Source organism: Mastomys coucha, unplaced genomic scaffold (assembly GCF_008632895.1).
Source record: "Mastomys coucha isolate ucsf_1 unplaced genomic scaffold, UCSF_Mcou_1 pScaffold14, whole genome shotgun sequence".
NCBI lineage: Eukaryota > Metazoa > Chordata > Mammalia > Rodentia > Muridae > Mastomys > Mastomys coucha.
In genome coordinates, this window is record NW_022196896.1 from 84,474,571 (window position 1) to 84,498,320 (window position 23,750).

Genomic DNA, 23,750 nt, shown 5'->3' on the forward strand with positions numbered 1-23,750 from the left:
AAGACAAACCACATTCATTGCCAGAAACTTTTTAATAAAAACAACCTCATTGAGATATAATTTATATACAATAAAATTCATGCATTTAAGATGTGAGATTCATGTCAATTGTGTAACCCCATTGCTTAGGATTCTGAAGCAGCAGGATTGTAAAATTGAGACCAGCGTAAGCTATATAGCACAATTCTGTCTCCACAACAACAAAAGAGAAAGGAAAAAGAAAGAAAGAAAGGCAACCAAGTGTATAATCCAGTGGTTTATAATCTTGTCACAGAATTAAGCTATGACGTGTGCAGTAATTCACACTAAGTGGCATTTCCAAAGCCACTATTACTCTCACTTCATTGGGTGAGAGCAAACTGAGTTTCTACCAGCCAGGTTGGAGTTCAGCACAATCTAAGAACAGCTTTCTAATTTCGTTTCAGGCTGCCGCTTTGGTCCAGATCTACACAGATGGGTCTGTACTAGTTGCTCATGGTGGTGTTGAACTGGGACAAGGTATTAACACCAAAATGATACAGGTGAGAGAGGTCACTTGACGATTGTCTCAGAGAGAGTTTATGGAATATCCTGGATTCTGTACTGGACCATATTTGGGCTTCGTGATACAATAGCCAACATATCCACAGAGTCCCTACTTATTCTCAGTGGATCACCTGGAAATAAGCCATCTGGGAGGTGAAAAGCATCTTCCCCTCCCTTCTGGAGTGAAAGGCACATTGCTAAAACTCAGCTTCCCATGTTCTCAGTGGATTACTTGGAAATAAGACAGCTGGGAGGTGAAGACTCTTTTCACCTCCCTTCTGGAGTGAAAGGCACATTGCTAAAACTCAACTTCCCATGGGCTCGGTGGCTCCTGACCCCTGACTACAGCAGCCATAAGAGCTCACAGACTCCAAAAGCTTAGGCTCTAGGTAACCAGCATTTCCAGACAACGTATGTACATATATAGCCCTAAAGTCTAGGCTTAATGATTCCAGACAACCTGTTCTATCTCCAGAGACAAAGCCATTTGCTTGTGGTCATTTCGTAAAATGAGAAAGCCCATAGCTGGGTCTCCTCTAGCCATACTACAAATAATCGACTCTGAGGTAGTAAAGAGATGGAGGATCTGTGTTTTGTCTTCACAGGATCTTGTCCCCACAGCAAACCCTGCCTCATGGCACTGGGGATATTTTTTTTCCCAGCTCCTGGTATTTGACAGTGTTAGAGACAGGCCCTTGCTGTTTTAATTTGTATATATAGTTCAAAACATCATTCTCACCTTTTCAAACAGAGTTAAGAAAATATCAAAACTTTCTAGAAGGTTAAGAATATAACAAAACTTTTTAGAGGGGGTTAAGTCATTGTCCCAGTTACAGTATGGACCGGTATAATCTGTCTATTCCTCTGGACAGGTGGCCAGCCGTGAATTAAAGATACCAATGTCTTATATACATCTAGATGAAATGAACACTATGACCGTCCCCAACACGGTTACCACTGGAGCCTCCACAGGGGCTGATGTCAACGGGAGAGCTGTTCAGGTGATAAACTCATTGACTCCCTGGAGACAAGAAGCCTGTTACTCCTGAGAGTCAAAGCCCTTTAACAAAGGAACCAGTTCTTCCATATATTCTTAAAAACATTCCCATCCCACCTAAGATAAACATAAGGATTAGTGTGACAGGTTTGGGTGGGGACTCAGCCCATAAGTGCTTGGCTTCACAGATGGGCAGAACATCATGGTAAGAAGAATGCATGGTAGTGGAGGTTCTTAACCTCACAGGAATGTGCAAGACAAGGGACCAGGGGCCAGGTATAACTTCCCAAATCACACCCCTGGTGACATACCTCCCACAATAGCACCACCAACTGGGGCCTAACCATGAGCCACTGGGGTTACTTTGTATTCAAACCCTCATACTTGCAAAATGTCTCCTGGTGCCTTTTCACAGAGGTTTTAGAAGGAAGGATGCCGAGTGCCAACTCTCAGTGCCTCTCTGTACCACACAAAACAGTGAGCACCAGAGTATTACCTAGCAGTAGAAAGTCTATATTTGCTTAATATATTTCAAGAACACCCTAAGACACTGAGGTCACAAAGGCAAGTGACAAGGCCTCTTTGCCCAAAGAGTCATCTGAAGTACAAAACAGAACACAACCCACTGTTCTCAGCCTGTTGTGGGCTTCCGTAGAAGGCAGAGGCTTGGGGAGAAGTCCCAAATGAGATTGCAGAGTCTCGAGTTCTATGTCAGAGCAAGCAGGTCTCCTCCTTGAGTGCTTCAAATGCAAATTGACTCCATTCCGCACCTTCATGTCTCTTTCCATGCAGAGGAATATGAAGTTCAAAAGCACTGCTGAAATTGCCCCCCAAAACACACACACACAAACAAAACAACCACACACTTCCCTCTAGGTAGGACAGAGCAGCCTTGTTGAGACAATGGCCCTTGTGTCTGGTTGGTTCAACTGAACTTGCTAGACACGACTCGGTAGCTGCTGGACTCCCAAGTTTCATGTCCACACACTGATGATTGCTTCTGGACTAAAGCCCCTCAGATAGCAGCCAGTGCTATGGCAACCTAATCTGGAGCAACTACCTGAGGTGGTTAGGTAGAATGTCAACAGCATCCAAGCCAAGGCACTTTGGAGGTCAAAGGGAGCCAGTGATCCCAGTACCAGTTGACAGGAGCAGGTGGAACTTGGCCTGGGAAGAGTGGAAGATATGGTTGCTCATTGTTGATACCTTCAGGTCATAAATGATGTCCCAGGCCATGGAGAGCAAAAGATGTTCAAACTCTAAACTCATTTCACAGCACCCCAGGTTGTCTTTCTGTGTGACCCAGCACCTGATCTGGGAGCCACTTTTCTGCCCATTTCCCTGGGTAGAGGTTTCATATCTTTGCTGGATATTTGACAAACTTCAAATGAAACACTGGCATAGAAACAAACTAAAATAACAAAATAAGTTGCTGTGGCTACACTGAGAGAGTTTATATTTCTCTGAGTTCCCTCTAATTTTCTGTGGTGGCCCCCAAAACTCCACAGCAGCATCATTACTACAGGGAATGACCAGGATCCTGGCCAAGATTTGGAGACAGATCACATGGGGGACATCTGAGGGAGGCAGGGAGCACAGGGACAGGTGATAGGACAGCAGGATCATGTCTGGAAGGAACTCTTTAATTCTCAGTTGCTTTACCATCCTTTCTATCCCACAGAATGCTTGTCAGATCCTCATGAAGCGTCTGGAACCCATCATCAGCCAGAATCCTAATGGTGCCTGGGAAGAGTGGGTGAGTACCTGGTGTGACTGAATCCTACAGAGCCTCTTGAAGCCACTTGATAGAAACACCCATCCGGTGAAAGACCAGGTCCAACAAAGTCCCTTTTCTCCTGGGCAGCATAGAACAAGGAATAGTCCTGGTTATCCAGGAGGACACATTACCTGGTCCACTTGTTCACATGTAGCTTCTTATTCAGTAAGCTTTGGGTGGAACTCAGGATCTTCACTTCTTCTACCACATTTAGTAGCCCCTACACCCTTTAAGCAAGAGAGTAAATGGTTGATGTGGATCTGAAATATACCAGCTCTTACTGAATAGACATCTTGGTTCACTTACAGAAGTAGGTTAAAGGGGTTAGATATATTCTTAAGGGCAGCTTTGTAGATAGATGATTATTTGCCAAGGAAGGAAGAACCTACACCATCTAGTCCACTTTCAGAACTTTACATTTAAGGGGAGTCCTTGCAGGAGAAGCTGTCGCATGGGGTCCAGTCTGAAAAGCCCCTTCAGTGAAGGCGACAGCTGCATGCTACAAGGCACATGCATATTTCACATATGCATGAAGAACACGGGATGGGTATTCTCTGAGTGATAAGACTTGTTGTTCTTTCAAAATAAACATTTTGTGTGAGAACATGGCCCAGATAAGAAAACTACCAACCCCCACAGTGTTTACTCAGTGCCATTGGAAAAGGAAACCCTTAGGGAGCAGTGGCAGATAAGACCCGTTGAGTGACAGGGTCGTGTAACTGGTCATCTATCAAAGTTTCCTCATTTTCCACTGGGTTCCTTTGAAATTTGAACGGTGTATATGTGGTGTGTGTGTGTGTGTGTGTGTGTGTGTGTGTGTGTGTGTGTGTGTGTGTGTACATATTTTTCTGACCATAGTTATAGCTCTGTTTTCAGAGCAATGCCAATGCTCCAGGGTTAGGGACAGGAAGGTGTAGAACCTTCATCAGAGTTTGCTTGGGATGCCTACATTTTAAGATCCCATCAAAATTTACCTCTCATCTCTTTTCCATTGGTCTGTAAACAAATCTACAAGACCAACAATCCTATCTCTTCAGAGGAAGTCAGACTAAGCCAGTCATACTGCCTGAGCAGGCAGCAGGTACCCACCTGGCACTATGCTCCGTATTCATCCTGCAAAGACATATTCCCAAGAGTAAGGAAGAGTTTTACAGCCCGTAGGTATTTACTTTTTTCTCTTGTCCATTTGTGTCTTTGTCCTTTGAAAACTCTTTTTCAGGTTAATGAAGCTTTTATTCAAAGCATTAGCCTCTCCGCCACTGGATATTTTAGGTAAGAGGTGACTGATGTAATTCATAATCCTTTTCCCTCTAGGATACAAAGAGCTTGAAAAATGAGTATTTGGTTGTTTATACCTTGAAGGTGAAATCTATTGTTTATTTTCACTGAAATGTTTTTATTAGAGTGGGGTGCTATGTTACCATAAAGGTAGATAATTTTGAGATGAGTCCCACAGTTTCCTAAATGCAATTTCTTATTCACATTACACATATATACAATATATACAACATACACACATGAAAACATAACATATATGTGTGTTATATACATTATACCACATTATTATATTATAGGTTTCAGGTTTCCTGTAACGGTACTGTGTGAAGAGTGGACAGTGAGGTACAGAGACTTTTACAAGCCTTCAGTACTATCTAGCCTCTACTTAATACTTAATGATTTGGGTCCTGGTACTTATTATGACCCAGAATTTGGTGGTTTTAAATACTCTTGTTCCTCAGAAATCTTGCCTACAGCCTGTCTCTTGTGACCAATGCTCTTGTCTTGTCATATGGAGTTTTGGTTTTAGAAGTGGTGAGTCAAGCCAGAGGCCAGAATAGTTCCATACAAATAGGATGAGAAGTTGCTGAAAGACAGCTGAACAGTTTTCTCAGACAAGGATGCTTGCCTAAGTAGACAATAGATACTTCACTAGAAGCAACAGAAAACGCATGCTGCTCTTATCACGTGAACACACATAGACACATCTTTTATGATAATAGTGGAGTGTTCTGGTGATATCTACTAGTTCTAATGTTTCTGTCTGGTGAGACACAGCTCCTACCAAGAAGATCTCCAAGTGTTAGTCACTCCGAGAAAGGGTGAACTTTAGAAAGCAGAGTGACAGTGCTCGGCTTTGCGAGATATCATAGACAAGACCATGGAAGGCAGAGGTTCTCCTGAGCAGTGGTAGCTATCCTGAAGGGTTATGCCAGGAGCTAGAGAGGTGTGGGTTATGATTGTGGTTATACTTATGGTTATGGTTGTGGTTATAATTAGCCATGTGTGTGCCCAACAATTAAATAGAAGCTGAGTTCTGAACAAGGTTAAGGGAATAACCTCCTTTTATAAACTTTCTTATGATGTTTCATTTATCCAAGTCTGACATGGACATTCTAAAACTGTATAATTGGATTGTAGAGCATCAACCAAAGAATCCTAATGATGTACTACTATAAGCATATGTCCCACAACAGTATAGGACACTAAGAAGAGCATGTGTTTAATCAAATGACAGCATCAAATAACTCCTTCCTCTTGTATTGGTGGCTATACCAAAACACACTGTAGAAGAGCAACTTGAAACTGCAGCTCAACCAGATCACTTAGCTGCACTGATTAAGGCAGACTGGGAAGATCTGGCCACTCCCTTTCTAAAAAGATGTGTTCATTAACATCGTGCTTTAAAGTGGGCCAATGAGTCCTGAGCTTTATAGTGAGTAGTGCCAGCAGCTAAAAGGATAAATTTCTTTTGTGTGGCTGGAGCCAAGGCTAGGTGCAGGACTCCCAGAGCAAAGGTCTGTGTTAGAACATGCAGCCTTACAAAGGCACCAGCTTCTGCTGCATCCTCCATGACACTTAGCCTTAAAGAGTTTACAATAGCAGAAACCACAAGATTGTTCAACATTCACTGATCACGGGGGCCCTCTTCTATAATCCTGATGCTTCCAAGGCTGATCAAGAGTTCTAAAATAGTTTAGGTCATACAGCAAGTTTTAGGCCAGCTTGTGCTACTTAGCAAGACCCTACATGGAAAAAGACAGAACACAATTAATCTAACCTGTTCTGGAAGGGATGGTGGCTACGGTTGTCTGTGAGAACATATCTAACTTCATGGAACCCCACACAATGGCTAAAACAGCGATAAATGTCAGAAGTAAAGAGTCTGTGGGTTTTTCCAAGTCAGTGTTTGTAAGTTGGCTTGCTGAGCAGACTGCGAGACAATGACTCCAAATGCTTTGATCTCAGATGAAATCTTGGCTATGAAGAAAATATTTCAAAGTTGGAGGGAGATGCTTGACCATAGGACCTCTGTGTCCATCTTTGTGAGATAAAGAGCAAGATCAATAGTCAGTGTCCTTCACAGAGGAGAGCTAACCAAGCCCCATGAAAACAATTGTACTGACATTTTGACCCCAGCTCTTCCAGCTTCAGTGGTCTTCTAGACCTTTCAACCCCATGACTGCTCGGCACAATTTGCAAAGCAGTAATAAATCAAATATCTATTGGGGTTGGATCTCCAGTAACATCAAAGCATTAACTCGAAAAAGGGATATTGTCCCCACCCCCACCGCCACTGGATCTGAGAGATGCTGTTGTTTGAGTTCATTTTCATTTCACATCTGACAAAAAGCACACACCATGCCACAGCTCTTCAGCAACCAAGGAGACGGTTTTCAAAAAGAAAACTCTGAGTGTTTTCTTTCTTTTCACAATTGTGATCACTTAGAATGCTATAGAGCATTAAAAAGAAAACAATATAGCATGTGTAGATCTTAAAGGCTTTATACTTGCTTAAGGTAAAAGTCTTATTGAAACCTCACATGAAGAGCACAATCCTCCCCATGGTAGATGGCGTGCCTTCTCTACTCCAAGTACTTGACAGGACTTCCAGAAGCTCCACATTCCAAGAATACTTTATCCCTCAAGCCAACTCTATTTCTCCCATCTCCATATTCTTAGAGAGGGTCTCGCTGATAAGCACCTGTCCGGACCACAGGCTGTATCTTGTCTTTTCAGGGGTTACCAAGCTGACATGGACTGGGAGAAGGGAGAAGGTGACATTTATCCCTATTTTGTTTTTGGAGCTGCCTGTTCTGAGGTTGAAATTGATTGTCTGACAGGAGCTCACAAGGTAAGTGGTAATCACGCTCTACCAGCATAGCAAAATGTGCTGTGAATACGCTGTGAGCTACTGTCACTTGCATATCCCATACAAATATTTAAAAAATAGTAGTTTATGTACAAGCAAGTATTCTTGGGGAATGGGAGGGATGGGACAGATTCAGGCATGTTTCAGATGGACACGGAGGGTACTTGACGATGGGCGGGTGAGGTGAGAAAGAAGAGCAGTGGTCATTCCTGACTCAGGTGATTGGACTGTGTCTCATTCAGATTTTTCTTTTCCAGAGCTGGACCTGGTGTCAAGCATGTAATTTGAGTTATGAATTCTTTTCTCGGTTGTAGTCTGTCAACAATTGTATAACAGAGATTGTTTTCATACGCCACTGGCGTGTATGCACCTCTTTGAAATCAGTGAAGAACCGTCTAGTAAATTACCCCATGGAGACATTAACTACAAAACCCCACAAACTAGACATTATTGATCTCTCATTTACTAATAAGAATGTAGGGGCTTTGAAGAGTTAACTAACCAGATCCAAGTGACTTAATGGTGTAGCAAAACCACAAAATCAGAAATTCCCACTCAATTCTGTTTTCAGCCTATCACAGTAGTTTTAGGTTTTGAATAAAAGGAATTAAAAAAACGAAACCAGCAAGTCACTGTTCCAATCATCCATAGTGTGCCACCATGCATTAGGGACAAGTCAACAAAGAGCTGGATGCGTGGGTCTTTCTTTGTATGATAGATGCAGACCACTGCTGGCAAGCAGGTGTCTCTGTGGAAATTTGGAACTTGACCCTAATAGTTTAGATCCCTGCAGCATCTGCACACTGAGCATGGGTGACACTCTCTCCCAGGGTATGAAATCCAGCATCACATGGCCTGCTTTGTGAGACCATACACTTGCCTCATGGCATTGAGTTAGTGACATACACTCTTTAAGCTTTCATTCTCTCAGCTGTGGAGAGGGCTCTCATAGACATGAGGGGTGAAAGCCACCAGACTGTAAAAATCGTCTAAGGGAGTTAGGAATCAGCTCTATAATGTAAAGGGGCTGAAGTCCACTCTCACCACAGTGATCCAAGGTTTCCTGATCATTCCGGGGTCTCAGGAAAGCTGCAGTGGCCATCTAGAAACCAGGAAGTGGTCAACCAGGAGTACTATTCCCTTGGCCACAGAACCTAAAGCTGCTAATGGAAGACCTGGTCCAACCAAGATGACAACCATAAAACCATCAGAGTGGAATGGCTGGAGAGAAAACAAGCTAGAGATGAGCTTGCTGCTCAAAAGCTAAAAGCACCCAAGGAAAAACTGAATGAATAAAAATCCATCAAATGGAGCATCTTAGGATTCAGCAGGGAAATTACTGAGATGAATGTTGAAAATCCTCAAGAAATGTATCTAATTGGGCTCTTTTTTTTTTTAAAGAGAATATAAAAACATTAGTGACTAGGAGCTGAGAAGAAGTTTATCATGAGAAAAAGTAAAGTATACTTGTGGAAATATTTTAGAATATAGATGTCAATGAACTTTTCCAGTAAAAACTACAAGAGGTTCTCAATTACAAGTCTTATTGGAAAGAAACCATAAAGAGAGAGTGAGGCATAAGAAGCAAAGCTGTAGAGGAAATATTTGCCTTAAAACACACCTGTGAGGCCACTGGAGCTAGTTCAGCAAGACTCTACACATAACATTAACCGTAGGTCTCACACACAGTAAGTAAAACACAGCTAGGTGTGTAGATGCATCTCTTTTACACCCTTAGTGATAGCACAGGAAGATTGTGGGTTTGAGTCCAGCCTGTACTACGTAGAGAGTTTCAAGCAAGCCTGAGCTACACAATGACCACATATCGCAAAGAAACAAAACATGGGATGACTTATTCCTCTTAAAAACAACCCCTGCCACACATTTTCAACACACACAAAATGCTATTATAGAAAAATATATTCTACAATATTACTATTTTAAAATAACACACTATGTATTTTTAAGTTATTTAATTTTTAAAAAAATATTTATTTTATGTATATGAGTACACTGTAGCTGTCTTCAGACACACCAGAAGAGGGCATTAGATCCCATTACAAATGGTTGTGAGTCACCATGTGGTTGCTGGGAATTGAACTCAGGACCTCTAGAAGAGCTGTCAGTGCTCTTAAGCACTGAGCCATCTCTCTAGCCCAAGTTATTTAATCTTAATATTATCTTTGCAATTTTATAGGAATGTTCTCATCTGTGTATAAAATTTTATGGCCTGGTTTTCTTCATCTGTTCATTTTCATAGCCACAATTACACATTATTACTTCATCTCTATAACAATTATTTTTTTTTAAGATTTGTTTATTTATTATATATAGGTACACTGTAGCTGTCTTCAGACACCCCAGAAGAGGGCATCAGAGATCATTACAGATGGTTGTGAGCTACCATATGGTTGCTGGGATTTGAACTCAGGACCTTTGGAAGAGCAGTCAGTGCTCTTAACCACTGAGCCTTCTCTCCAGCCCCTATAACAATTATTTCAAGTGGCTGTATGATATTAGGATTGATTAAGACAAAAATTCACAACCACTGTTTTGTAAGAGGATGAGCTAATATCAGGTTCTTGTGAATTTTAAAAATCCTAGAAGACTCCATGTCAACAACACTTTGGTCACCACTTAATCAATAATCCTTGATTTGTATTTATCCCAAGAAACACATCTTAATTAATAGTGTTTGGTATTTTCATGACCTTTAGTAACAGCAGAACTTTTTCATGGCTTTTCATAATCACCCTGTCTGCCCTAATCAAAGAAAGCATTTATTATTTACAAAATGGTGTCTATACTGCAACCATGTTTTTGTTCTCCACAGAACATTAGAACTGACATTGTTATGGATGGATCTTTCAGTATAAACCCTGCCGTGGACATTGGCCAGGTAGGCAATGCCTTGTTACTGAGATATAATATGCAAACACCTCAAACACTAGCCGTGTTTGCCCCTGTGGACACCAGCTCTAAGGTGCAGCTCCATCTTCTGGGAATCACTGAATAGCTTGCCAATTCTCTAAAGTTGTTTCACTGTCTTCTCTTTCCATTGCTTTACACATAAGGATGTGCTCAAGAGGCAGAAATGCTAATAAAAGGATACACACTTCAAAGAGGGAAGTGTAGGTATCACTTGGGTGTATTGACTTCAAGTTGCCTGTGAAAGATGCAAATGAAACTGTCAAAAACTTTGGTCTAAGCTTCGGGGCAGAGCAGAAGTCATCTATTTGGAAGTGCTTGGTGGGAGAGGGGTAACTGAAAGCATGTCAGCATCAGGACCATGATAGTATAAGAGGGAAGAGGTCAAGAGAGGGACTAGGCTGGGGCTTTAACGCCACAGGGAAGAACCATGGGAGTATATTCACTATGGTTCTAAATGTAAACCCAGTATTCAGTGCATTACAACATGAACAAATTCAACGTTTGAAAGTTCCTTTCTGAATAACATTTGTAGACATTTATAGTTCCTAACATTATTTTTTTCCTTTTTAAATTTTATTTTATGTGTGTGGGTGTTTAACCTGCATGCATGTCTGTGCACGTGTGTGCCTGGTGCCCACAGAGGCCAAAAGAGAGTGTTAGGTCCCCTGAACTGGCATTCAGAAGTTGTGAGGTACCATGTGGTGCTGGGAATCAAACCTAGGTCCTCTGGAAAACATTGATTTTTTTTTTCCTTGACGCTCATATTTTTTTATTTTTAAATATTTCTAAAGAGGAGAAAACTGTTTTTTCCATTTTATTTTTTTTATCATTAATTACATATACTTTTTTTTTATTTTAGATATTTTCTTTATTTACATGCGAATTTCTCCTTTCCCAGTTTCCCCTCCAAAAAACAAAAAAACAAACAAAAACAAACCCCTGTTGCCTCCCCCCTCCCCATGCCTGCCACCCTGCCCTCTCCCACTTTCTGGTAGAATATACATATATGTATAAACTCAAATTAAGTAAAAATCTACTTTCGTTAGTTCATAGACAGATCAGTGTCTATGATCTGTGGTGAAACACCGTGACCAAAAAGAAAGTCGGAGAGAAAAGGGCTTATTTGGCTTATACTTCCACATTGTTGTTCAGTACCAAAGGAAGTCAAGACAGGGCTGGAACCTGGAGGCAGGAGCTGGTGCAGAGGCCATGGAGGGCTGCTGCTTACTGGCTTACTTCCCATAGCTTGCTCAGCCTGCTTTCTTATAGAACCTCAGACCACCAGGCTAGCGATGGCACCTCCCATAATAGGCTGAGCCCTCCCTCACTGACCACTAATTGAAAAAAATGCCTTTGGCTCTCATTTTTATGGAGTGAGATTCAATGCAAGTAGCTGTTGAACTAAGAAACAGTAAACAGATGATGTTAGAATTTAGACTTTGAAATGAGGCAAAAGGGGCACAGACTGTGGGATACAAACCCATTGCTAAAGATGTGTGCTGGGAAACTCTCTCCTGAGAAACAGAAGATCCAAGACCTTGCTACCATCCTTGTAATAGACACTTTAGAAACTACAAAAAGAGCTGACTTTCCATCCATTGAAAGATTAGGGGTATGAATAACTTGTTACGAGCAGTGGACCACGGGGACATCAGACATCTGTCTCTAGAAGTCACTGCTGAGCAAATGACTTGTCCAACCATTAAAAATAAGCATTACTGTTTTTTACAACAAGTCCTGATAGTTTTCTGAACTCTTCCCAGGGGTTTCGGTAGCCATTGTTCACATCTGCAGGTAGAACACAGAGAGCTAAGAGACCTGGAATCCAGAGGGAATCACTCATATAAAAGAAAGACAGCCTTTGTGGTGCGTGGAAAGTCAGCCCATCATTTTAAAAGTGTCACTCATTCCTTTCTGTGTCTCAGATTGAAGGGGCATTTGTTCAAGGTCTTGGACTTTATACTCTAGAGGAACTGAAATATTCACCTGAAGGAGTCTTATACACTCGTGGTCCACACCAGTACAAAATAGCATCAGTTACCGATATCCCAGAAGAATTCCATGTATCGCTGTTGACACCAACCCAAAACCCAAAAGCCATCTACTCTTCTAAGGTAAGTATATATGGTCAGGCTTCATCCAAATGATTAGCCAAGGATGATGGATTGAGGAATGATGATGTAGCTAGGTGGTAGAGCACTTGATTGGCTCCCATATTCTATCCCCAGTGTCACAAAATAAAAAATAAAAAAAAAAAAGGCTGGATTAGCATCCTACTTTGCATAGTGATGATGATATCAAAATATTTTATACAAGAAAAAAATCTATTTCTTAGATGTCACATGTGCATATACGAATCACACACTGATATATACTACCAGAAAATATGACCTGTAGATATTACCATGGTTTATAATACAAAGAAATTAGGTGAAACATTTCACAATAGCGCATATACTATTTCATGTCAGCTGTAGGCTCAGTATAATTTGTTTTGTAAGCACAATGGAGTAAGATGTGACATCCTTGTTCTTCCTTGTCAAGTGTCACAAGCTTAAGACCATTCCAGAGTAAGTCTCAGACTGAACAACTTTTGATTGATTTCAGTTACTTTATAAAAAGCTCAAAAACTAGGAGCTTGTATCAACAGACAGGGTTTTCCTCATATTTAAATTAAAAGTAAGTAGATTACAATATATTTTCCAGAATCCATTTTTCATAGCATTGAAATAATCTGCCTTTGGAAAATCCAAATTTTTGTGAAATAAACAGGAAAAGGCCTGGGCAAGGCAACACCCTGCAAAAGTCAGTGTGTGTGTGTGTGTGTGTGTGTGTGTGTGAGAGAGAGAGAGAGAGAGAGAGAGAGAGAGAGAGGAGAGAGAGAGAGAGAGAGAAAGAGAAAGAGAGGGGTGTGTGTGTGTGTGTGTGTGTGTGTGTGTGTGTGTGTTTACAAGGCTGAGCAGGCTGCTGCAGGCTCTCCTCAAGGCCAGAACATGTGATCCTTGCTCTTTCTCTTCCCAAGAGAATGCACCTATTCTGTACCCTCATAAGGATATTAGTGACACTATACTCCCTCACCACTACCCCTGGATGCTGACACTCTTGTGTCTGGAATAATCCATCTTGTTGCCAAACTTAATAGACTGTCCCTTTGAACAGTTTCACAGTCACAGGAAAAGGCCAGTGACACATCACAATTGTCTCTATGGTCCACTTGTTCAGGTGTTTATTTTCAGCCAAGGCAAGTGTAGGTTAGAAGATACTTCTTGACCCAGAACACCATCCATCACTGTTTCCTTGGTCCTTCCTTCTCCTCCCCCAACCTTGCACTCTTCCCACTGAGGCCATGTTATAGGAGAGAAGAGGGAACCTCTTTGTTGGATTTGGCTTGTTCATCTGTCCTTTATCCACAATGCCTGAGAGGCATTTGTCCTCTGTGAGGTTCTCATGTGTGGATAGACTGGGTTTCAGCACATGTTTGGGCTGCTTCTCCAGTACTTCAATATGAATAATATAACATTTATTACATAAACTTAAATGCTATGCACCAGTCACTGAACATAGACCCCATATGTATTTGGGACATGGTGAACACAAACTGTGTGAGGCTGCTGCCAATGGCACACAACATTCTATTTTACAGTCAGCTTTCTAAAATAAATATGTGTATTCTAAAATAGCAACAAAACATGGGGAACTAAGCCAAAGTGTAGTTGCTTATTACCAAGTACTTACTTCATGTACTTGTACTTCTGTACAGCTGACAGGCCAGTATTCTGTCTAGCTCAGCATCTCCCCAGCAAACACCTGGACAACATGTGGTGCAACGGTGTCACATTATCACGATGTCACTCAACAATAAAAATTCTTGACTTTCCTAATAGACATACAGGACCATTGTTGCACATCCTGCCCATCATTGATCAAAATATCTACATCCATGTAGGGCTGCGCTCAGGACTGTGTGTACCTAAGACGCACAGTTTCCTCCTCCCAGCCAGAAGAAAGAGGGAAATTCTTCTAAGGCAACAAGGAAGCACTGCATAATAAGGACAGGCAGACACCTGTAAGATTGCTTAACACAAAATAGCAGAACAGAAGGTGGGGAAACTTACCCTGCAGCCTGCAACCTGAGCAGCAGGAAAAGCCAGGTGCCCATGGCTTAATCTGTTCCACATTGCTATATCCTAATACTAGAGACTGAGTGACTTAGAAGAAACTTATTTGCATCTCAAGGCCGGCAAAGTCCAAAATTAACAAGCTGCACCTGGTGGCGATTTCTTGCTGCGTTATACCATGGCAGAAGATACAGCATATTGATTCAAAGAAAAAAGGCCAAGCTCACCTCTGTTGCACACCCACACCTGCAATAACACTTCATTCATTCATGAAGGTGGAGCCCTGACGACCTAACCATCTCCTAAATGCCCTACCTCACCATGTATAGAGAATAAATTGTCAGCACATGAGCTTAGGCAGTCTTGTTCAAACAATAGTAACCAGTAAATATATCGCTATGCAGGAGAAACTGATGGTAGATACAGCAGGGCATGGTAGGAGGTCTGGGAGTGTGGCCCAGTTTCATCCATGGAAGAAGTTACCTGAGTCCCAGTTTCCACACCTCAGATGTGATAAAGGAAGTGCAGGCTTTGTAGAAATGCAAAGGCTAAGTAAGGATGCTCCCCATGCAGTTTGGCAACAGCCTGTTTAAAAGTCAGCTGAGGGTGATGTTAGCTGCAAATGTCACTTAGATGTGTTAGTCACCTTTATATATCTGTGACAATAATACCTGGTAGAGAGGACTTAACAAAAGCAAGACTTGTTTTTGAATCATGGCTTCAGAAGATCCACTTCATCTTGGAAGGGAGAGAAGTTCACATCCTAGTAGCCAGGAAGCAGAGAAATGGACATTCTGACTCTCTTTGCTTTCCCTTTTGTCTCCCTTGTATTTTATCTGAGCCTCTAACCCACAGAATGGTGCAACCCATATTGGAATAAGATCTCTCTACCCACTGAGTTAATTCTTTCTAGGAGCACATCCACAAACATCTCCAAAGATGTATGCCTCAACAGTTTCCTAGGTGGTTCTAAATCTAGTTGTGGTTGACAACGAAGATTAGGCAATCACTCTGTGTCATTGCCATCACTAATAAGCAAGCTCGGCTTTGATTTGATCTCAGTTATTTGCTCTCTCATTCATTCATCAGATACTTTATGCCACTTTAGCCTTAAGCATGAAAGATCCAATCTCTGGGGGTCAAAGGGATGGCATTGCTCAGCCAGGCTTTCCTGGTGGCCATACAGACAGTCATTTATATATTTCTGGTTGAATTAAGCCCCTCAAGGAGCCTGTGATGAGCAGCTGCTCCCCTTGTGGATTTGATGGTGGGAAATCAGCAAATACCACTGTGTGTATAGTCTAGTCTCTCTTCATGAATTAAGGTGTAGCTCACACTGCCGGTCTCTGGGAGCTTGAGTAGTTTCCTGGGGACATATTACCTCTAGAGCCTTACCAGGTTTCTGCAGGGTTACATAGACTCTTGGTTGGTTATAATATTAATCCCTCTGCCCTATGCCAAGACACTCTGCTTTCTCAGGAGAATTCTGCTGAGGGGTTAGGGGCTTAAACCATGTTGTCAAAACATGAATGTCTCCGCCTGATCCCGCTTCTGTCACTGAAGCCACCTAAGACTGTGCAGGGCACTCACTCCCCCAGTTGCTGGAAGGCATAAGTAGTCTGACACATGTGGGGAGGCTCACCGGCACTGTGAGGGAGTATTGCCTGCTGTGTGATAACATTTGGGGCAATGACAGACCACCTATGCAAAGGCAAACGTGTCAGGCTCTATGGCTTGGTGACCTTGTAACTGACTTCTGGTGCAGCTGAAGGATGATAAAATTGCTCAATGACACATTTCTCATAACATGTCCCTCTCATCTGTTCAATCATGACTATACCAAAACACAGCCATAAAAAGATCCCTTTTGCCCATCTCAATCACTCTTGCCCATCAAGGGCAAAGGGTTATAGCATGAGAACCTGTTGGCTTCTACTTCCAAGGAGCAGCTATTGATGAGGACCAGCCTGATGACCTGGCTGGACAAGAAGAGGTGGAGCAATGAGCAACTCCATAATGTCTTCAAAGGCCCTGGATCCTCATTCTACTGAGGATCCTCTACCTTTCCAGTCTTCAGCATTAATCTCTGCTAGAAGAATTTCTTTGGCATATTATGTGATTTAAGGCATACTTTATCTGTTAAGATAACAAATTAACCAGAGTATAAGACTAGAAAGAAAGTCATATGATAGTAAAAATAGTAGTAAAAATCCTTTTGTGTCTTCCCTTGAGTTGATAATAAGACACAGAGCTCTTAGTATGGCTCGCAGAGTCCTGCCAATCATTCCCGAGACTTCTCATACCCTGCTTTCTGTGCCACATAGCTTTTTTCAGCTCTTTGAATTAAGCCAGCTCTTCTCTCTTCCTGATGCCTTTGAAGGTCACCTGTACCAAAGTTCTCTAGACAAACAGAACCAATGAGCTTTATCTGGGTATTGTAGATATACATATGTGCATATGTTATGCATGTGTGTTTTTTATATAAGCATGCATATCTATATGTATATTTGCATGTAGACCTGTATATGTATGTATATACATCTGTACATGTACACAGAGATTTATTTTAAGGAATTGGCTCACATAATTGTAGAACTGACAAATTCATGATCTGTAGGGCAAGGTCACACCAGACTAGAAAGTCAGGAAAGGTCTCTGTGCTGAGGACCTGAGGCAGAATCACTCCTCCTTTCTGGGAGAAACTTGTTTTGCTCTTAGGGACTTCACACATATCATCAAAGTTAATAATATCTTAAAGCCAATGCTAATCACATCTACAACGAACTTTCCCAGAGATGCCTTCATCAGTATTTAAACAAATACATGGGTGCCCGAACCCATCAAGTTCATGCACAAACTTACACAATGCCTGGGACTTGTCTTTCCTCTCATACACCTCATACACCATCTCTTCAGGAAAAGCCACCTCTGCCTTCCCAGTTCACGCAGGGAACCATGATTGTCCTGTCTTGGCATATCTTTTGTTTGTTGTGCTCACTGGCCATCTGTCTCCTACTTGGATATGCATTCAAGCAGAGATGCCCATACAGGTTCCTCTCCTCGTCTCTAGCTATCAGTGGAAGGCTGCCTACGCCCCTCTGAGTTCAGTTACCCCCTGCCTTTGCAGCCTGGTGTGAGTCAGCTTGTACAGGCAGTCAGCAGAGTACCCCCCACCCCCTGCAGCATATGAGACAATGGCTTCCATTTTTTTGTGAGTGTTGTATCAACACATCACAGTGGTAAAGGATGAATGAGTTTTACCCCAGGAGACTTCTAACTCATAGACTTTCAATAGCAGACACCATCCTCCACAGAACACATCAGGGTTAACTCTTTGTAGTACTCTCTGTATCTTGGGAAAGCTCTTGAACCCCTGTCATTGATTTAATTCAGATGGATAAATCCTTGGCATGGGCCCCACCAAGACTGTCAGCCCTTAATCAAGGTTTTTCTATACCATTCTCATCCCTTAAAAGCCCTGTTGGCACAGTAGGTAGCTTTGGTTGTAACCACGTGGCCCCTTTGGGTACGGGCATGCCAGGCCTTGGCCAGGTTCTCATTGTTTGGCGAGGGCAACCAGCAACAGGATTACTACCTTGGCCAATCTTCCACCAGAATGGGGTTCCTTTGAGGCCCAACCAGCTTCCTAAACAAACAGAAACTGGCCCTGTAGCAGAGCTCAGGCTGTTCTGGGATGGATTGTAAGGCGGCTGCAAAGAAATGATCTCAAATAGGCTATGATTTGGCAAGAGGCAACAAAAAAATAGATGCTGAGTCCTTGATGGATTTGTGGAGCAAGCATTAACTGTACCCCTGCATGGCTTAGATACTGGGCACAGCTAAGCCAACAGCCTATAATCTGTCAGAAGGACTACCCACCTACCAGCAAGACTGCTGCAAGGAAATACGAACTGAAAGGAGAGGACCCCTTCAGAAGCACTGGGTCAGCTCAGGCCAGGTCCCCTGTCCCCATGTCCCTGTCTCTGTCCAGAACCGGGTTTCTAAAAGGCTTCTCATTTTGTCTTCCCTCCCCACATCCCCAGGGTCTCGGCGAAGCTGGAATGTTTCTGGGCTCTTCCGTGTTCTTCGCTATTGCTGCTGCCGTGGCCGCAGCTCGCAAGGAAAGAGGCTTGTCCCCGATTTGGGCCATAAACAGCCCTGCCACAGCAGAACTAATTCGCATGGCCTGTGAGGACCAGTTTACGAACCTGGTATGGGATCACCTCCATCTTGTCTATGGATGTCTGTTGCCCTTTTTGTGATTCTCAGTGCAGGGACACAGGACATGCGTCAGTTCAAAAGTAAATTCACAAGCCTCATAAGCAGGATATCTTCTTGTGAAAAATGGAAGTTGCTGGTGTGAGTTTTCAAGTAGGAAGTTATGGGATGTTTTTATGTTTATAGAAGGGAGCGTGGGTTTTAAAGGGTTAAGAAATGGTCTTTCCCACCTGAGTGCCGAAAGAGCTGCAGTAGACTATTGCCTTTTCAAGAGTACTACAATCGTCTGCCATAATCTACCCTGTCTACCGCTTATTACTCAGAAGGGCTGCTCGGTATCATTTCCTAAGCAAGGCACTGCCTGCTACTGCAACTGCTAGCCACATGCGGCCACAGAGCCTGAATATTAGTCCAGTACACACTGCAGTGCCCTCTGTGTGTGCTGAATCCACACCATCTTTTAAAGGTGACAGGCTGGAATGTAAAATGCTTGATTAATAATTTTGTACTGATGTGATGGGAATGGGAATGTCTTGGTGTATTGGGTTGAGGTTAACTATAATTAAAATTAACTTTACATGTATATTTTCCAATGGCTTAGGGTCCTCCAATCAAGCCCCTGCCCCTCCAGGCTTCACCATACCCAACCCCAACGCTGGGGTCCAAGCTTCCAACACATGAAAATTTGGAGAACGACCACATGTAAAACTACAGCAGTACTCTTTTTTTTTTGGAAATATGAGTACTAGAAATGTTTTATGTTTCTTTTGGGGGAGGAGGACAGGGTCTCTCCACATAGCCCTGGTTGTACTGGATCTCACTGTATAGACCCAAGCTACGTTCAGACTCAGAGATCCAATTGCCTCTGCGTCCCCAGTACTGGATTTAAAGGTGTCTACCACCACACTTGGCCCAGTACTAGAAAATTTAAAACCATGTGTGGCTTCCACTTGTGGCTTCCTATGAGTCTGCTGAGTCTGCTGCTGCTTCTGTGACCAGTCCCTTTTGCATTTTGACTTGAGCAAAAGATAACACTGAGAGATTTGGAGGCTGTAGGGAGCCAGGGAAGGAGATCACATTTTAATTGCTTTAAAAAAAATAAACGTTCACGAGGTCCAAAATTAAAGGATAGGGAAACAAGAAGGAAGGGTGAGAGGAGCTGTACAAAGCTCCACACTCTTGGAGCAGTCTTCCTTCAGGATCCCTTCCTGTGACTCCACCCACATCGGCCTTGCGGCTTTTATTAGTCTTCCGGGAAAGCCCTACTCCCACCACCCCCACCTCAGCCCATTTGCCTGTTTGGCTCAAGTCAACACCAGCTCCAATTCCACATACTCACTACAAGTAGCAAGGCGCTAGGTAGCAAGGCATTAGGCTGAGACACAAGCACCGTAAATAAGGCTCATTCATTCCCCCTGCAAGTCCAAAGTCTATGAAGAGATAGGCGTGGAAACAGGTGACTACTACACAAACCCTCCGTCACCGGAGACTCCACACGGAGGTGGTGCAAAGTGCTGTGAGCTCTTTACCCATCCATGATATTTTCTAGCCCTTTGTCTCCAGCTGGATGGCCTGACTCCGTTAGAGCTGCCAGCATGTTCTGTTTCTCATGCTTCTGTCATTGAACTTTACAGAATGGCCAGTTACAAAAGACTGGAGTTACTGGCTTTGAAATCAGACAACTGGGTTCAAATCCCCAGCTCACTGTGTCTTTAAAAGAGAGAAAGATCACCTACTTGCTTGTATTCCTATGAGAAGGAAATGAACTTGGGTCTAAAAGTGTTTAACACTGTCCTGGCTCATACGGAGCAAGTGTTAGTGAGGACCACTATCAGTACTCTTACTATGCTCCCAAATAGGCCCTAGTTTCCAGCCCTATGTTTTCTGATTTTCTTAACCTCAACATCACAATGGAGAACTGAGTAAAGGAGGAATTCTGACTGAGTCACAGTGGCAAGCAAGGGCAGGTATGTGGGTTTAGCAAGGGTGTTATATAAAACTGACCAATTATCCAACTATGATGTCAGCTAAAATGTCCTTGTGCCACCAGACTTGAACATGCCTGAACTGTTGAAGACAGATTCTAAAATGTATATGAAAGATGCTTAATACACTCTACTAGAGGTGCACCAAGCCATTCAATGTTGTGTGTATGTGTGTGTGTGTGTGTGTGTGTGTAATCCATATGCCTGTGTGTGTGTGTGTGTATGTGTGTGTGTGTGTGTGTGTGTGTGTGTCTGTGTGTGTGTGTGCATATTTAAACTATTAGACTCGTTCCTCTCCAGGAGTAAAGAGAGAACAGGGCACAGTGAGATACACATTCATGTTTTATTTAACAATTGTGACCAGGTATTGACAAAAATAAGTATATATCCAAAACTCCACCTCATGGGACTTAGAATGTAATGATATATGTTTAAAATGAGAGTGGCGCAAGAAGAAAGTACCAGACCAGACGTGGCACAGGGTAGACCTACAGAAGGTGACAGAGATAACTTCCAGCGAATGAATGAGCTAGACAAAGAGGCAGAAGAAACAGGAACTCCAGGTAGAGGGAAAATTAAAGTAAATACAGGGCAGAGGAGAAAACCATCAGAGCACAGATAGTGTGTGTTTGTTTCCTGGATGGGAGACTGAGCAGAGGGAAATCTGGAGCATAAACTGGGATGCAAGCCTGAACTGGAACACAGAGAGTCATAAATGTAAATTGGGTTCTATCCTGAGAGCAGGCGGGCCTTTGAAGGTCATGTGACCGTGAGAATGAGATGCCCGAGTAAGCAGCCTGATAGATGCTCTAACATAAATTAGCCTGAGAATGAATGGTGGGGAGCTATGATGGTAGCCAAGAGGGGACAGTCTTGAGCAGGGCAAAGCTAATGGCATTTGAAGGAAAGGAGGTCATGCAATACCTGACATTCAGTGAAGGAGTGGCAGCTGAGAATCCAGGGTAGGCCTACGGTTGTCCTGAGGTGGAGTGGGAGGACTGTGTTGCCTCTCACATCAGTAGGCAGCAGGGGAATCCTTCCCAGGAGAGTGGCAAATTCAGTTTTAGACTTGCCGCAGGGAAGTCAGTCAGCCAAAGAATTTTGCCAACAAGCAACTAGCCCAGAATTGACAAGAGGGCAGAGCCCAGACAGACTTATGGGTTATTAGTACAAAGTAGTAATTAGAATCGTAAAAGCCCATCATTTACTTGAGGGAGGAAAATGGAGACAAGAGAAGGGAAGGAGAGAGAGGAATGAGCCAGACGGTCTTGATGGAGTCACCAGATAGGCAGGTGGGTCTAGGGAAGGGGTGGGGAATGGCAGGCTCAGTACTGGGACACGGAGGTCCCACGCCCTGTGCATACTGGACATGAGCACGGCTCCAGGGAGCTCCCCAAACACAACCTAGCACAGAACAAACCTGCCGGCCTGAGAACCACACCCTCGTAAGCCCTCACAGATGCAGGAGCTTTAGACCCCAAGAGCTTGGTTACCATGCCTCCCCCAACCCCAAATCTGGCAGTGCTAGGGCTGAGTGGAGATAGACAGTCCTCTCTCCTGGTTCTTTCCATCCCTGCCCCATGCTCCCTTCCACAATATTACAGCACAGATGGGGGCTGGGGCCTTTGTGGGCAGGAAAAGTCACAAGAGATGTTTGTACCCAACACTCAGGAGACTGAGGTGAGGTGATGGTCATGAGTTAAAGGCCAATTTAAACTGTATAATGAGGCTCTGGGCCATCCTAGGCTACATGACAAGCCCTTGTCAAATAAAGAATAGGAAAGGAGGTGGGAAAGGGAATAGAGGAAGGGGAAAATAAGGCCTCACCCAAAACGGTTTCATTAACTTGGTTTTTCACCAACCTGGAGGGTGAGAGACAGGGATGGATCAACATGGCATGATCCTGGATAAATCTCATAAAAATCTGTGTTTTCACGGAATACAAATACAAACAAGTGTGGGGTTGGCTTTGTAGCAACTTCTGTCTAAGTAGTGCCTGCTCTGCGCAGGTAGGTTCCACTAACTCGAAGACTTGCTTTTCCAAAGGCAGCGATGAAACTATGTTATCTTTGAGATAGGGCAATAGCATTCGCTGAGGGCTGTATCACCAGCAGTGGGCCTCCGGGGTGAGAACAGAGTATTTGCTGCTGTCAAGGTGTCATTTTTTTTTTTACAGGGCAGGAAGGCTGAACATAGGAGCAGATGAGGAGTTGCATTTGGAGAGGCTCAGGATCTGGCTAGGACCATGCCTGAATGCTTAGCTAGAATTACATATCCCCAAACACTGAATCAGCCCTCTAGCAGATCTGTGTGTTTTACAATCTTGAAAGTCAGCTTCCCGTTCAAATTCCCCCTCACTTTCCGAAGCGGCAGAACATGAATGTGCAAAACTAGAACTCACCCCCTCCAACTTGAGAGCTTCTAGTGGTATGAAGTGGAAATCAAAATTCTGCCCCTGCTGTGCTCCCTAGGGCAGCACACCTGTAAGTTCTACTGCTGTGCCCCTACTCCAAGGTCACTGAGTCCTTTCATTCGCACCTGTTATCTGTCAGATGTGGTGGATATCCATCGCTCTCCGCCCAACCTCATCCAGGATCCACTTACCTCTCGCCTTCTGGGATCGCCAGCCTGTCTTACTTCTTTGCATGACATATAAAGGAAACATTTTAAAAAGAAAAGGCCTTTAAATTAATTATGCCACATCAGTATATGCTTCTGAAAGAATCTGTAGGAAGTTCTATTTTGTGGGAAAAGTATGAATTCACTTTTCTGATCAGTTTTGATTTGATTGAATTTAATGAAGTCCATTTATCCATCTGTAATTTATTTTTTTTATTTGGATTGAAGGTTAAACACATGACAGTCTCAGTAGGCATCCCATTTCTCTTTGTGTGGTCAGCCTTCTCTTCCGTTGCATATTTAATCTTTTTTTCCTTCCACTTCTATTTGACAGTAGGTGCTCATTTTTAAAGATTACATCTTTTTTAAACCAAAAAAAAGGTAACTTTTTAATATAACATTATTTGTAATAATTTAGGGATTTTTTTAA

The 23,750-nt window shown here is 42.9% G+C and overlaps 1 protein-coding gene across 3 annotated transcripts in view; it reads left to right on the forward strand.

The window, feature by feature from the left end:
- The window catches only part of LOC116088454 (aldehyde oxidase 3), an 83,541-nt gene that overhangs the window by 58,739 nt on the left and 1,052 nt on the right, over positions 1-23,750 (forward strand). For 2 of the 3 annotated variants that reach the window (XM_031367553.1, XM_031367554.1), the window contains 8 exons: positions 426-521; positions 1,398-1,526; positions 3,204-3,278; positions 4,519-4,571; positions 7,317-7,431; positions 10,283-10,348; positions 12,306-12,494; positions 18,542-18,709. In XM_031367553.1, the coding sequence (XP_031223413.1) occupies positions 426-521; positions 1,398-1,526; positions 3,204-3,278; positions 4,519-4,571; positions 7,317-7,431; positions 10,283-10,348; positions 12,306-12,494; positions 18,542-18,709 (891 nt within the window). Of the gene's footprint in view, positions 1-425; positions 522-1,397; positions 1,527-3,203; positions 3,279-4,314; positions 4,457-4,518; positions 4,572-7,316; positions 7,432-10,282; positions 10,349-12,305; positions 12,495-18,541; positions 18,710-23,750 lie in introns of those variants that run through there. The other variant, XR_004117899.1, reaches the window with a different exon arrangement.